A 16,129-nucleotide genomic window follows, 5' to 3' on the forward strand; every position below is an offset into this window, starting at 1 on the left:
TGTAAATAAGGCAGCACTTTCCCCCAATTAGAATGACTTTTTTCCATGGATTGCTCCCAAAAACCCGATGAGTTGGCGACCTGAGTTGTGACTGCCAATGTGAAATCACTCCTTGCACAGCCCAGAGTCAGGAATGCTGAAACATTCCACCTTCCTCCCATCCAACTTTGCTGCTGTGGAGATTTTCCTCCCCAGGCAGGATCTTTTCCCCCTTCCCCTGACCTGTATCGAGGCCTTGCCGCAGCTCCTTGATCTTGTTGGTGGATCCTGATTTCCTGTAGATGCCCTCGGTGTAGAGCCCGTGCATCTCGATGTAGTTGATGAGCTTCTCCACCAGCAGGGGCACCGCCCGCTCCTCGCTGGTCAGCCGGGACAGCTCCACCCCAAACTGCCGCGGGGAGAGCTCTGGGTCGTGCTGCAGGCAAAGGGAAAAAGGGATTGAAATCCTTCTGCACCACCCACTCCTCGCTGGTCAGCCAGGACAGCTCCACGCTGAACTGCCATGGGGAGAGCTCTGGGTTGTGCTGCAGGAAAAGGGAAAAAGGGATTGAAATCCTTCTGCACTGCCTGCTCGTCGCTGGTCAGCTGGGACAGCTCCAATCACAGACACATTTTATGAAAAATCCTTTCTTTAAGATTTTTTTCTCCTGAGAAGCTGAGAGGCCTCAGGAACAAAATGTAAACATTGATTATCTGCTGCTGTGGAATGCAACAGGTGCATCTGTGATTGGTCTCATGTGGTTGTTTCTAATGAATGGCCAATCACAGCCAGCTGGCTCGGACTCTCTGTCCAAGCCACAAGCCTTTGTTATTCATTCAATTTCATTTCTATGCTTAGCTAGCCTTCTGATGAAATCCTTTCTTCTATTCTTTTAGTATAGTTTTATATTATATATATAATAAATTAATAAATCAAGCCTTCTGAAACACGGAGTCAGATCCTCGTCTCTTCCCTCATCCTCCGACCCCTGTGAACACCATCACAAGCTCCACACCAAACTGCCATGGGGAGAGCTCCAGGTCATGGTGCAGGAAAAGGGAAAAAGGGATTCAAATCCTTCTGAGATGCAATGCTGGTGCAGCTTTGGATCTGATTATTCAGAGTCCTTCAGCAGATACAGGAGTGTGGTATTTTCGGGGTCCCCTGACGAAGGAAGGAAATGATGAATCTGACTCCATGTTCTTAGAAGGCAAATTTATTATTTTATGTTACTTTATTATATTATAGAATGCTATACTAAACTATACTAAAGAATAGAGAAAGGATACAGACAGAAGGCTAAAAGATAATAAAGAAAAAACTCATGACTCTCTTTAGAGCCTCGACACAGCTGGACCATGATTGGTCATTAAGTTCAAACAATTCACATGTCGGATAAACAATCTCCAACCACATTCCAAAGCAGCAAAACACAGAAACAAATGAGATAATATTGTTTTCCTTTTTCTCTGAGGCTTCTCAGCTTCCCAGGAGAAGAATCCTGGGCAAAGAGGATTTTTCAGAAAATGTGATGGTGGCACAGGAGATGTGTGAGTCTAATGGAGGACAGGACAGGCCAGGATATGGGCCTTGCAATGCTAACCCAGTCTCTGGACATGCACCTGAAGGCAAAAAGTTTGGATTTTCTTTCTTTAACCAACCCCACTGCAGTTAAATTCCCAGCCTGGCAGAGCCAAAGCGGCTGGGCATGGTCCTCCTCCACCTCCTGCCTCTCTGGCACCATCTCCAGGGATGATTTCACCTCCCAAAGATGCACAAAGCAGAAGAGGCAAATTTGAATCTTGGGTGTTTAAATCAACTTGAAGAATTGCAAGTTACAAAATACCAGTGAACAAAGAAGATGCCAACAAAAGAACGTGAAAAAACCCACGTAAAACTGTCATGAAGGGCCCTTTTGCCAGCTGCAAACCCTCACTGGAGAGTTGGTATCTGGCAAATTCAAATGTGATCAAAGTCCTCCTGCACAGGAAATTCTGGATGGGAAAAGTCCAAAGGTCCAATAAAATATTGACACAGATTCTCAGCCCTAGCCAAAGGTGAGACCCAACTCTGCCTTCAGCAAGGCAGTGGCTCCCCTCACAATCACTCCTGCATTTTTCTCTCTCCAACTCAATGTCATCCTTTCACTGATCCTGCAAACCTTAGGAGCAGATGTGTGGAAGGTCCCCATGTTGTTTCTTTCTCATGACTGATGGTTTTCAGCTCCCTGTCAATGAGAACAACCCTAAAAACACAAATTCACCAAGCACAGAGGAACTGGAGCCTTCCAAGAGAACTTCTAACTGCCCAGTGGAAAGCTACCCATGAAGACACAGTGAACTTGCTTCCTGGGATGCAGCACAAAAACTTCCTTGTGCAGAGAAATCACAACAAAGAAGACAGCTCCAAGAACGTCTGAAAAAATTAATCAGACATCTCAATGAACTTCCCAGATTTTAGAGCACAAACGCTAATGAGGTGTCCCCAGTTCTTGCAGAAATAGTGCCAGAAAGGGAAAGACTGCAGCAGAAGTTCTATTTATATTCAAAATACAAATGTGTATATATATACAGAATACAAATATACATTCAGAATACAAATCACACACACACACATATCTTCAACATATATATTCAGATTATTCCTTGGGTAAAATGGCCTCATGCAGCTTTCTGGGGGCTGTGTATTATGGAGGTTGTTCTCCCCTGAGAAGCCTCCCAGGGAGCTGATAAAACTTTCCACTCATTATTATTGTTACTCTCTGTCCTTCTTCTGGGCACAAAATAAGCTATTTAAAATATCCCCACCAAATCTGGATGATTCATTGTTAGCTGGGATCACCTGCTGCACTCATTCCCTGTTCCCCATACCCTTAAATCCAGTAAACAATATTCAATTCCCCTCTAAAGAGGGCAGTGAACATCTTCCACCTGCCCTTCCTCACTCAGCTGTGGCAAGCAAGGACTGTAGAGAAAAAGCCTGTATTTCCAAGAATAACCCCACATTTCCAAACCCTTAAAAGCTACAAAGCCAGGGAAATTCCTTTTATTCTGGGTGCTTACAAGGCAGGGAACGACACTGCAACATCTGCTGCATGACTGGGCAGATCTACAGTGACTCATCACCGCATAATTCCCAAAATATCTACAAAACTCTGGTTGGAGAGACCTCTGGGGATCTCTGGTGTAAGCTCCTGCTGAAAGGAAGGTTATGTCCAGAATTTTATCAAGATTTTCACCCTCTAATAATTTTTATACAAACTTTGGATCATTGTCTCAAGGTATTTAATGGAAGCAAAGCACTGAGAGACATTTACCTTTTTGGAGCACTTGGTCGTGGTTTTAAGACAGCACTTCTTGTGACAAGCATATTTACATACTGCAACAGAGAAAAGGAGTGTTTAATTATGCCAAAAATCACACTGCTGGAAAAACAGGAATTCATAGGAATTGAGCAGCACTTCTCAGAACTACCAAGTCAAAAGCATGCTGGATTTGCAGTTTCTAGGGGCCAAGTCTGTATGAGATCCACTCAAACAAAAATAATGAAGCTTTAAAATTAAAGGTGCCATATTTACATACATGAAGCATTAAATCCTCCCCTCATCCTACCATGACAGTTAAATGTGTCTGACCCTATGGGATGGGCACTAACCTGATCGGATAAGATGTGTAACACAAAGTTCATTCACTGTGTCAGGAAGGACTGCTGGGATGGACTTACTAGTTGACTTCAGAACCTTAAGACCTGTCCCTAAATCTCTTCAGGTGTTACAAAAATCAAAATTATGTGAGCAGGGGGTTACAGGAAACAGCAGTAAACACATTTCAAAATCCCCAAACTCATCACTGTGATAGAAGCACAAGAAAAGGATCAAATAAAGAGTGCTTACATTTACAAACAGAAGCCCTGTCCATGATCCAGATCAAGGAGGAACAATATTCACAGTATGTGGGGATGCTGTATTGGGTTGCCTTGAAAATGTGACCATTGTGCTCTTCCACCTGGAGGATAAAGGTGGGGTGGTGAGAAAAGGGAGCCAGTGCTCAGCCTGCTGCAAAATGGAGAGATGATAAACACAGCTCTTCAACTTTAACTCTTGCTTTTATTTGGTATTTTTGTTTCTTTTTCAGCCCAGCAACCTCATAGACAACCCAAACCAACATCTATCTTGTAGGGGAACCAAACCATCATGGAAGCAGGTTGGAAACTCTTTGACTGAGCTTGGCAGGTCAACTTCTTTATGTTAAGGCTTTCTATGCATCTGTGGCCCCTTTTTTTGGCTTTGCACCTGCACCCTTCCCAGTACCATCACATCCCTTATGAAAAGAGGAGGTGTAATGTCCTCCATGGCTGATCCCACAGATGTAAAACACACACTGTAAACTTATGCAGAAAGCTGGAGCAAGGCTTTGTTTTCCTCTCAGACCTTTTCTAACAATCCTCAACATTACAATTTATGTCTTGGCTGATGAGGGATGTGTTTTCAGAGCCAACCCAAGTGATCCCTGATCAAACAAAGCAAAGCCACCTCAAATGTCTTTCTAACATGTCCTTTCAGGGCTGATGTTCAGATCTCAGCCCAGGACGTGTCACAAGCTGGTCTCTTGACATTCTGGCCCCAAGGACATTGATTTTTTAATGTGCAGGTTTAACTCACCACGTCTGCTTCCTTTTTCCTTCTCTTTTTTCGTTCAGTTTTTGGCATCTGGTGAGGGAAAGATTTAACTCAGTTTTTGGGCAATTTTGCCAAGTAAAGAGTACAGAGGCCTCATATCTGACATTGCCCAGTGCTTTCCAGCCCCATCCTCCAGTGCACCTGCAGCCCCAGAAGAGTTACTCCAGAAAACTCTCCTATGGATCACTTCAGTTTTGGAATTTCTCTGGACAGTTCTTCCTTGGAGAAGGGAAGAAGCTCCATCTAGGAGCTGGGAGTAGCTGCTGTTCCAGCTCTGACCCCACCAGCAGTGACCCAAGGAAAACATGATGCTTTGAAGAAAACCTGCCTGCAGAAGAGGCTGGAGAGGACTTGGAGCAGAAGAGCCAGGAGATGGGATATTTGTACAATAGACACCATCTCCCAGCCCAGCCTCAGATCCTGTGGTCGGCCTTGCAGACAATGTGGAGCAGGAGGTGAGATCAGGTCTGTGACAGTGCAGGCTCTTTCTGCTCTAAGAACAGTACCCAGACCTGAGCCACTGCTCATGTCCCCTTCTCCTACAACCCAACCCATGGTGATGTGTATGGTCACCTGGGAAGTGGTCAGGAGACCCAAGAGGGTGCATCTCTTTCAGCATCTCTCAAAGTTTGAACAAACCCCTCAGAACTAAAGAAGCACCAAGAGCTGCCTTTCCAATCATCCACAGCTGGCTGCAGCTTTGTCCTGGGGATAACATCTAGTCCTTGGCAGCCCAGTGTGATCTGGGGCTGGCTGAGCCCAGTGACACACAACCAGTGAGTCACACCTTGCCTTGTCCAGCTCAGCTTAAAGCAGAGAAGACAACAGAAGATCCCAGGTGTCTACAGAGGCACAACCCCACGGAAATAGAGCTCCCAAAGGGAATTTAAGGAAAGTGCTGAGTACCTTTCCTGCAGTGTAGTCCAGGGGTTTGTACTCGTGCATATATTCATCCAGGAAGACTTTGAAGGTGTTGACCCAGACTTTAACTGGAGACTCACTCCAGTCCCTCTGCTCAAGTCTCATGTTCTTCTCCAGAATCTGCTCAAACAAGGCGTACAGGTCCTTGTAGCGGATGCTCTTCCCATCGTCCATCTTTTAAGGAAACAGAAGCAAAAAAAAAGGTGATTTTTATACAGCCCAGATTTTTCTAGCGACTTTTTCTTCTCCAGACAATTATTTCAGCCTCACCAGCTTCCAGCTGCTTGGGGAAACTTCCAATATGATAGAGAGAAGGAAAAAAGGATCAGACATCTCCACCACCAGCAAAGGTAACACAAAGGTTTCCAGACACTATGGGTGACAAATTGACTTTCTGTCATCTCCCCTTTGGCTGGGAGCAAAGCTGTAATGAAGATCAGGAATCTACACCCAATGTATCCTGAGAGATGGCTCATGAGGAAGTGTTAGTCCAAATTTAGATCATGGGACTCAATACAAAGGAAGCACATCCATCCTTTGGGATGAGCAAACCAGAAATGGAGGGCTTGGCAACACCTGTACAACCAGAAGGCCCCAGAATATCTCCCCTTTCTCCTGGAGGTGGAAGTCCTACCCATCATCTGGTCACTTACTGCCAATGCTGAGGAGTAAAAACTGAAGATGTTTTGTCGGAATTCCTTCAGTGCTTTCTTGAACACGACATCCACCAGCGTGTCCTTCTTGCTGTCCTCGTTGTCCAGTTCATTCATCTGGGAAAAAAAGGGGGATTTTACACTCATGACTCTTTTGCTGCAGCAGAGCTGGTGTGAGATGAAGCAGCACTAACAAGCAGCTGCTCCACCATGATCACCACGTGGTTTCTCCTGCATGAAAACCAGAAACTTCTCTAGACCTGCCCTGGCATCCTTAGATGGCTTATTAGCATTACTACAGCTACCCACAGGATTGTTTTTACTTTATTGCCTCTGTCTGCTCCTGGATCTCTGTGCTGATTGATGGAGCAGTGAGTTACCTTTTTCAGGAGAAACTCATCCATGCTCTTCAGGTCACTGGCACTGGTTATGATCTGCAGGGAGTCGTTCTGCCACTGCACGGGCTCCAGAGCCACGTTGCTGATCTTGACGCTGCGCTTGCGCTTCACCTTGGGAGAGGGCTCCTTGTTCTCCTTGAATTCCCGCCGGTACATGCCCGACAGCTCCGGACTCCGCGGGGGCGTCAGGTGGTGAGGGCCCAACTCTGCTGGTGATCAATGAAAAGAGGGGAAGAAGATGAAAAATAATTGTGACACTAAAACAGGGCTTTGGAAGAAACCTGTGGAAGAGAAAAGCACAGTGTAGAACTCACGGGAAGATTAAATGTCATTTCTGCTTTGGTTACTTCCTCCCTCAAGAGAGGAAACATCTGTCCATTCCAGATGGTGGCTGGAAGGATTAGTGACATGGAATTCCTCGAGATCCATTATGGATCCCACCCTCTAACCTACTTGCCATCGCTCTGGATTGACACCACCCATGAATTAAGAGACATAAACCAGCATGGACATATCCCAATTTCCCAACCCAGTTTCTCTCTCCTTACACCTGGTCCCATGTCCCCCCACCATGTACCTTCACCAAGCTGCAGTCCAGGAATGGTTTCCCTGCCAGGGACTTCCTGCTCCGCGTACAGCTCCAGCAGCTCAGACTGGGTAGCGAGCTTCTCCCGGGAGGTCTTCTTCTCCCCCTGCTTTCCCTTCACCCAAAACCTCATCTTGGCTCGTTGAGGCCTGGAAATAAGTCATGGAAAGAGGAACTGCCTTAACTAGGAAAGGTCTTTCTACCCAAAACTACCTCAATCTTCTGGACATTCCTGAGGAGATAAATCTATGCAATTTCTACCAGGGAAATGTGGCTCCTCATCCTCAGCAAAGGAGAGAAGCTTCAGTTGCATGCATGGGACTGGGTGGTGTGGGACAGGATGTGTGGCCCATGTCACCAACACTTAATTGTGGTGTGAGCCACACACACACTGATTGGGCCTGCCCATGGTCATGTAGAAAAGGTGGGATGGATAACTCATCCCACTGCAGGCAGAGCTCCAAAGGAGCCTGGGTGGCTCAACAAGGCATTGGAGAGCAAGAGGGACACAGAAGGACTTGTCTGCCATCTCCAGCCATGATTCCTACCTCCCATCTGGAGTCAGACTCTTCTGTGAGGCTGCCAGTTTCCCAATCTCCCCCTGGGACATGGTTTTGTGCAGTTTGGCCTGGCCTTCCCCGGAGGTGAATCGCTGCACGGTCTGTAACGATTCCAAGCACGAAGCATTTAAAAATAAGACAACTCTTGAAATATCAGATGATTTTTTTTCCCTATCAAAAATCAGATATTTTGCCTCCTACATCTTTATTTCTATTTGCCTACAGCTGAAAACCTACAGTCCTGGTGAGCCCCTAGAGAAATATTTTAATGACTCCTGAGAAAGAGAGGCATTTCCCTTGCTCCAACTCTCCAACCAGGCCCAATCTTCTTTCTCCTTGAGCAGTTGGTGATGAAAATCAGTTTGCACCAAGCCACAGGTCCTTATTGCTCAGCCTGCACAGCTCTTCCACATCTTCATCCAGACTTCATTCCAGCTCTTGACCCAGAGTGTCCTGTTAGCCATAATGATGTGATTCCCCAAGGGAACCTTCAACCACCTGGATCTGTCCCAGCAGAAGTTCCTCCTCCAACTCTTGCTGAGCACTTTACACAAAAAACCCCAAAGTCTTTGTGCCAAGGACACACCAAAAGGAACTCTTTAACAAAGAAATTTTGCAGCTTTAATAGAAAATATCTCCAGGTTTGCCATCATTTAAAATGCCCTCAGGTAATTTTTAAGGGTGGAATGAATTTGCAGTAACTCAACCTAACAGGATCCCATGAAATAGCCCAGAAACAGACTTGCCATATTTAAAAAAAATCTAAATTTTTGTTCTATTTTCCAATTGCAGCTGTGATTTGGGAACTGGACTCCTGGAGGAGAAACTTTCAGCATAATGAAAAGTGAAGAATCAGGTTGTATGAAAGGATTTGGGAGATGATGGTCAAATGTTTCCTGTAGCTTTCCTATCACCTCAATGTCTCAACTGACTGTTCTATGTTTTAAAGCAATTATTTTACTTGTATTAAAAATATTTAAATAAAATTCTATAAAAAGTAGGCTGCAAGGGAGGGGGGTCACATTTGCCATATTGACTCTTTCCATGTTTTATTCCCTCCCTCCCCCAGACTAACATCTCTTCCAGCCAGGAGATGGCAGCATGCAAGGCAAAATCACCACTGGGAAAGCCAGGACTGCCTAAACCATGAAAGAGATTTTGTTCCTGTCATTCTTGTATTTAGGTGATGATCACACAGAAATTGTGCATGGATACTGGGATAAAAGCAATTCAAAACCTATAAAAGTGATCTCCATCCAGCCCAAACCTACTACTTGTTTTAAAAATGATCTGTTAAATATTTGCCCCCCCAGTATGGTTTTGTTCTTGAGTAATTTCAACCTTTTGAGTTTCCAGCTTTAGTAAATAAAGACTAAAAGGCTTTTTTGGCACAAGATCCTTCTGTTTGAGGTTATCTGCCAGGAAACTCTGAAGGGAAAGGATGGGAAACCTTCTCAGATGTCAAGATGAGCATCTGCACCAGAAAACCCCCTGCTAGGGAACACCACAAAGCATCATGAGGGCAAATGGCAATAACTGGGAGTCTGAAGTTGTCTCCTGGTTGAGGAAGGGACCAAGTATTTTTCCTCTGACAGAGTAACCTGTGTTTCACCCACCCATAAGGTAACTATGGCCAAGGGACTTATCCCAGCAGGCAGCAGCGCTGTGTGCTGCATGGAAAAACTTCCTGAAGCTCCATCTGAATGGCTTAGGACAAGAGATCTTCTGTCATTGCTGGCTCTTCAGCAGTGCTTGGGATCAGCTGGTGGCAGATACTTGGAGTCATGTTTGTCAATTCATGGCTTTAGTGTGGAGGGTGAAGCAAAACAGCTGGTTCATTATCCAGGTCCCACTCTCTAAGGATGTTTCCAGAGGGTATTTCTGGTGTGATTCCTCTAGCCAAGGCCTTCCATTTATGCAGCTGCTCCAGGAAAGCTCTCCAGGCTTAGGCACCAAACAAAAATGGTGTTAACATGTGCTGGCAGAACAGCCAGGAGCTGTTCCTCCCACTTGTGTCTCACTGCATGGTAGGTTGATCCTTGGCTATTCATCAGCCAAAAATCTTCAATCTTGGTCTTGTCAGGAAGCCCTTAAAGAACGTTGGAGTCAACTGTACCTGCAGCAGCCACCTCATGTACTGCTGCCCCATGGGTTTCAGCTCCAGCTGCAGATGCTGTTGGTGTTTGATGCTCTGGAATACCCTGGATGTGGGTCAGGAGCACTGGATTTCTAATCACCAGCTGGGCTACACAATCAGTGACTTGATGGCTGAGAAAAAAATGGGCCAAACAGGCAGAGCAGCTGGTGACCCATCATATGCTCGGCTCCATGGGGCTGCACGGGATCTCTCCTTCATCCAGCCAGCAGCAGGACAGGGACAGAGGCTGCTTTGGGAGTCATAGCTGGAGGCAGGAGCTGTCTGAAGGAGCTATTCACTGGCACAGGGAGCAGCCTGCACATGGTGGCTGCCAGGCTCGCCTTCATGTGACTATCACAAGACACAACCAATGTGTCTGCACAGACATCACGCTCTGTACCTTTGTGTTTGTACCCCAAAACACCCCAACAGGCACCATCCAGCTTTATCACAGGCTGCTCTGCCATCTGCAACACCCAACTGGGCTCTGCTAATAAATACCAATAAACAGTCCCTAAATTTTGCTACTTGTGATGATCCTGACCCAACAAAGCCCTAAGCCAAAGGGCTGGTCCCAAACCTGCAATACAAAATACAGATGGAAACACTGGACACATTGTCAGGACACACAGACAGAGGGTAGTGCAGAGCACACAACACCAGGGGCAGTGTTGGCCTAGAAAGCAGAACTTAGCACACCAGGGGGAAAGTCCTGACCACCAGTTAGAACCAGAGCTGGAGAGCAGAGGAGAGGGGGGACACAGCAGAGACAGGAGAGAGGTTGGCACCTACTGCTACTCGCATGCAGTGAGAGCTGTTAACCAGGTGAGCAGAGTCCCAAGGAGCACTTCCAAGGAGTACAGTGACCCAGGATGCTCCCAAAGATGGAGCTTGCCAAGCACCAGCACTTTTCACACCCCAGAGGGAATAATTCCTGCAGCTACAGTTCCCTTTGTGCATTTTACAGCCTCCAGGAGCACAGCAAGGCACCCCAGGTATGGCATGGGGGGCCATGGTTTGGTGGTAAACAATGCAGTGCTGGGTTTGTGGTTGGACTCAACAATCTTAGAGCCCTTTTCCAACCTAAATGTTCCTATCATTCTATGTAAAAAAGTACATTTTACTGCATAAAATCCTCCCTTTCCCAATCTACAAGCAGGGACTTGCATAAAGGTGCAGCTAGGTTAGCTCAGCCCATAGAGAAGTGCCTTTCAATCAGGTTTTCAATATTCCTGCCTCAACCCTCCAGCAAATTTATCAAGAGCAGGCTTACAATATTTATAGAATTTGTAAATCTCTGCCCTCTTCCAGTGAGGAAATTATCCTGGGAAAATTTATCCTTTATAATAAGAGCTGCTAAAAGAAAAGTCATGAAAAGCCCTCCTTAGCCACCTGCTTTTCTTGGAAAAGCAGCTTTTAGGATGGCACGGGATGTTTGCTGGACACACATCAATGCTGTGGTACAAAATAAATCTCTGTCTTTTGGTTTCATGCTTTTCTTTGGTTTTATACTCAGCTCCACTTCCTGCACTGCAGCTGGAGGAGAGGAACATGGCAGCCCTAGCCAGCACTCCACCCAAACTCTCAGAGCAGGACAGGATTCCTGGTGTTAATCTACACTCCTATGGGGACATCTCCACTACCTCAGGAAAAAAATTATGAGCGGGTTGGAATCTGTCGGCCTCTTCCACTCCTGGAACCTCTCAGTTTGTGATTTTCCAAAAGCAGCTTATGTGGGTGGGAGATTAAGCCTGAGATGGAAAAGCTCCACTGCACTGGCTCATGTCAGACCTGCTAAGGGATACTTGTCACTGTGCTTGGAAAAAACACTTTGCTTGGTCGTCTTTGTTTCATAACCCACTATTTCACTCTCGTTATGCTTTCATTGCCCAATTTCCATGGTTTTGCTTTTTCTGAGCTGCTGTCTGCCAGCATCACTCTGATAACTGAGGACCAAGTAACCATTGGATATTGTGGCTAAGCATAAAAAATCAAAAGTAAAAGAGGCCACATGATTTACATAATTTTGTTGTCTGTTGCTTTTTGAACAATATTTACTTTCTTTTTTTACAGATGTGTATAGGCCATTTTTAGATCAAAAGCTTCCAAGGGGAGGATGAGGTTAAAGCCCCCAAAACAGGTAATTGTGCAATACAAGTTGTAAAGCTCCAGGAAAAATAGGGGAAGTGTGGTGGATATCTAATCAACCCAGGAGCAAGAAACAGAGCTTGGATGGAGCGCTGAGCACCCTGGTCTAGTGGAAGGGGGTTGGAATTGAGATTTAGTCTCTTCCAATCCAAACCATTCCGTGATTCTGCGAATCTATGATTTCCTGCTCTGTTTGCCAAATGTACCCATCTACAGCATCCTTGGGAGTGGGAAAAGAAGCAGTGGAGGGATCAGTGCAGCTAAGGTTAGCGAAGAAAGGCTCCCCCACCACATTGGACACAATTACCATTTCGGAGTCACTGTAACAGGCCTGCCCCAGGCGGGCTGCTGCGGGCACCGCCTCGGCGTGAGGAGGGTGCTCAGAGGAGAGAAGGAACTCAAAACTGCCATCGTAATCCTCTTCCTCCGTATCCCCCTCCCCATCAGCAAAAGTACCTCTAGTCAAGAAATCGGAGCGCGTCCGCGCCATGCGGGCTTTCTTTTTATGGCTCGGTCTGGGCACCTGCTTGACCAAAGGATAAAACAAAACAAAACAAAACGAAAAGAAGGGTTTTAAAGTAAAAAGGAGACTCTACCCGTGTAGCCTCAAGACATCTCTGAGTGCCACTGCACCCCATGGAGGGGATGCAGTATTATGCCTAGTGAAAACAGCAAAGGACCAGGAAGAACAAAAACTAAGACAGGACGGTGAAAATGGACAATCATGGGTGTCACTGAAACAGAGACATTAAACCAAACCAAGACAAGACGGCGTTGGACAGTGTTTGCCATCAGGATCATGGGATCCTTTTATCCAGAGCTGCTACAAATTATTCCTACAAGGCTTTTTATTTTAAGAGAAGGTGTGGAGGTTACTGTGCTGCCATATCCTCCTTCCCATGTCTGGCGGCCCTTGTGCTTCAGAGTTCACTTCTTTGAAGCTTTTGAGGGAAAACTGGGCAACCAAGTTATTTTTTGCCCTTTTCAATGGAAAGAGAAAATAAACAAGTCACAACTCACCTCTCCTCTGCCAGACCCTGGCATCTTAAATGGCTTCCGTGCTGTTTCACCCTTGGAAAGGCACTGATGATTTGCCTCTCTGCTGAAACACAAGAGAACAGAGATCTTTCATCCTCTCCCAAAATCCTTCCCACTGTGCTAGCCCAGATCCTGGGAGTCCAAGCAGTCAAGACTAAATTGCAAGTCTGAGGTCATGGGGTTTCAGAATTGTTTGGAATTCTTCAGGACTGAACTTAAAACCAAAAGACAAGAAGAAAAAACATTCTGGCTGTCAGCTTTATACAGCAAGGTGGTTATGGATTGTATCTTTGTACTTTGGGATTCATAAATGTGACTATTCTGCTGCAGAGCAAAACTTAAAATACAGCAATTCTTAATGTCTTTTTATTCCTGTTGCTTGTTCATGTTGCACATGAACCAGGAAAAGAAATTTTCAACAGGAATCCTCTCCTGTCACAACTGCACAGAAACCACAAGAATACTACACTTGGAGGTACCTTGAGTTAACAACATTCACTCACTGGGAGCTTTTGCCTTGGAAAGGGTGCAGCAGGACTTAGGAGGAGAGTGATTTATATCCTTTTTGAGCTACATGGCCAAAACCACCCCAAAATTAGGCAAGGCACCTTAAACAACACAACAGAGTGGGAGCAAATGTTGTCCCAGGATCTTGCTGCCATCTCCAGGCCCTGGAGCAGCCCAAGGTTAAGCAAAGCAATGGAGCTGAGCAACTGCTAAGTCCATTACAGGTGTAGTTAATTACATATGTGAATGACACAGTCTCCAAAGAGCATTCACTCCCACACTCTCTGGAGAGCTGATGTTTCTTCATCTGCAATGGTCAGTGTCCACATGGCTTTGCTGGATTAATTATATGGTAAACAAGGAAAATCCTGGAATCTTCTGCCTTATCAAGTAATTTCTATTCCAACTACCCAAAAATCCTAAGAATGTATTCATCATGTTTCACCTTGAGAAATAAACTCCTATCCCCGTTCATGTAGGGTAAATAATAACAGGAGTGAGCCTGCTTATTGACTCTCTTCACCTGCTCGTGTCCATGATTATATAATGTTTTAAGAGCCTGAGAAATCATATTCCAGGTCTTTTTCCTTTCCCTCTGACCTCCTCGTTGCTAGAAGATCAAGAACCCTTTGTTTAACTATGAGGTTTGTGCAGACTCCAGAAACAACATTCTGGACCCCTTGTACAAAAAGGTCCCTAGCAGAAAAAGAGCCCATGGAGAAAGCCTATGGAGACAGCCCGCAGAGAAAGCCTGTGGAGAAAGCATGGGAGAAAGCCCACCATCTTTTTACTCACTGGAGGCCAAAGGGATTGTCCTTTGGTGTGAAGAACATGGAGCTTGCCCTCGCCTCCTCAGTGGCCTGGTTGGGCATCCGAGGTTGCCGGAGGCGCTCAGTCCGTGAGAAATGGCTGCCTGGGTGGTCCTTGGGGTCCAGAGCTGGCTTGGAATGGCAGCGAGGCTCCAGACCTTCTCTTCTCTCCACAAACATGCTGACAGGCCGGTCTTTGGGGGCACTGTGGGCTGGAGAGCTTCCCCTGGTGCCAACAGTGAGACCCTTGATGTCCACTGCTGGTGCTGGAGCGACGCCTGGGGTGGGGCTGTGCTCCCCTCTGCTCTGGGGGTGCAGGATGAGCACTGACTGAGGCCGGCTGTCTGGTTTTTTGGCTGGTTTGAGGGAAGGGTCCTTCACTCTGCTCTGCTCTGTCCTCTGCAAAGCCTCTACCCTCCCTTGCTGCTCAAAGGCTTTGCGTTGTCTCTCCAGAATTTCCTTCTGCTGACGAATCTGCTCCATCATCTCCCTCTCATTCTGCAGCTGAAGCTGCTTTTGCCGTTCCTCCTTCTCCACATTGAGCTTTTCCAGTCTCTTAATGACAGAACCTGGAGAAAGTGCCCGCGCTGCTGTCGCTGTCCCACGTTCCTCTCTCTTGGTAGAGGATTTATCCTTTTCCTCTTCTTCTTCCAAGGATTTACCCTGGTCTGGCTCAGAGTCCTTCCTGACCTCAGAGAGCATAACTGTCCTTTCCTCTCTTTCCCCTGCTTTATTCCTCAGGTTATTCTCCACCATCTTCACCTTTGCATTGTCTTGTGGTGGAACATAGAAAGTGGGGAGGTTGCTGGAAAGGAGTGTTTCTCTTGGGTGAGCCTTGGTAACATTCTGGGGGTCACCAACCCCACGCTCCTTCCTGGTGAGGCTATCAGGCAGCACCGTGTCTGCTGGGGTCTCTCTGCAGCTGGGCAAATCATTGTTCCCATCCCCTGCACAGAAAGGCTTCTCCTGCAGCTGAGCCTGGGGACTGCTGGGCAGGGACTCCACGGGAAATGACTGTGTCTCATGCTCATCTAAGACTAAGGAAACGAGTTTACTACTTGAGGTATCTTCACTGCTTAACAACTCGAAGCTCCCCTGGGAGCTCTCGCTCTCGGGGGTTCCCTGAGGGGAATGCAGTGCCTCGGGCAGCAGCTCCGTGGACCAGCGCTGCTCCTCCGAGGGGGACAGCCCGCCCGTGGAGCGCACCTTGAGCAGCTCCAGGCTGAACTTGGCCTGCTCCAGCTCCCGCATCCTCCGGCTCTCCCTCTTGGCACGAACCACTTTCTTCTGGTTGAGATCCTCCAGTGACTTGGGCCTCTCTCTCACGATAATCTCCTCCTCGGTGTCCATCCCGCTCTGGCTGCTGGCTCTCTCATGCCTTTTGTACAGGGAAGTATCCAGTGGGTCCATGTGATTCACCCGATTATTCTCCATCAGTGATTTATGTTGTTCCACAGCTCTCACTCGCTCTTCAAATGAGCTGTCCTCCCACTTAGATGGGTCAGAGCCTTTGATTTCCAAACCATCTGCTTCCAGTCCATCCTCTTCTCTACCTGCCAGGCCATTCTCCAGCTGCATCTCTTTTAACTGGTGCTCTTTCAAAGCTCTAAACCTGGAAGAAAACAGAAAACAAGGATATTCAGCCCTGCATCCACTCAGGACCCTTCAATGCACTGCATCAGTGGTGTCTTATCACCACCACCACCATCACCTC

General features: G+C 46.6%; 1 protein-coding gene across 12 annotated transcripts in view; it reads right to left on the bottom strand.

The window, feature by feature from the left end:
• Positions 1–16,129, bottom strand: part of MYO9A (myosin IXA) — a 174,744-nt gene that overhangs the window by 7,760 nt on the left and 150,855 nt on the right. For 4 of the 12 annotated variants that reach the window (XM_063169350.1, XM_063169351.1, XM_063169348.1 and 1 more), the window contains 12 exons: positions 14,402–16,027; positions 13,082–13,163; positions 12,369–12,587; positions 7,765–7,877; positions 7,208–7,365; positions 6,613–6,839; positions 6,233–6,349; positions 5,565–5,753; positions 4,641–4,688; positions 3,873–3,984; positions 3,297–3,358; positions 223–415 (listed from right to left, as the gene is read on the bottom strand). In XM_063169350.1, coding sequence (XP_063025420.1) covers positions 223–415; positions 3,297–3,358; positions 3,873–3,984; positions 4,641–4,688; positions 5,565–5,753; positions 6,233–6,349; positions 6,613–6,839; positions 7,208–7,365; positions 7,765–7,877; positions 12,369–12,587; positions 13,082–13,163; positions 14,402–16,027 — 3,146 coding nt within the window. The remainder of the gene's footprint in view (positions 1–222; positions 416–3,296; positions 3,359–3,872; positions 3,985–4,640; positions 4,689–5,564; positions 5,754–6,232; positions 6,350–6,612; positions 6,840–7,207; positions 7,366–7,764; positions 7,878–12,368; positions 12,588–13,081; positions 13,164–14,401; positions 16,028–16,129) is intronic. The other 8 variants (XM_063169349.1, XM_063169342.1, XM_063169347.1 and 5 more) reach the window with 7 other exon arrangements.

Source organism: Melospiza melodia, chromosome 15 (genome assembly GCF_035770615.1).
Source record: "Melospiza melodia melodia isolate bMelMel2 chromosome 15, bMelMel2.pri, whole genome shotgun sequence".
In the NCBI taxonomy this organism is placed as follows: Eukaryota; Metazoa; Chordata; class Aves; order Passeriformes; family Passerellidae; genus Melospiza; species Melospiza melodia.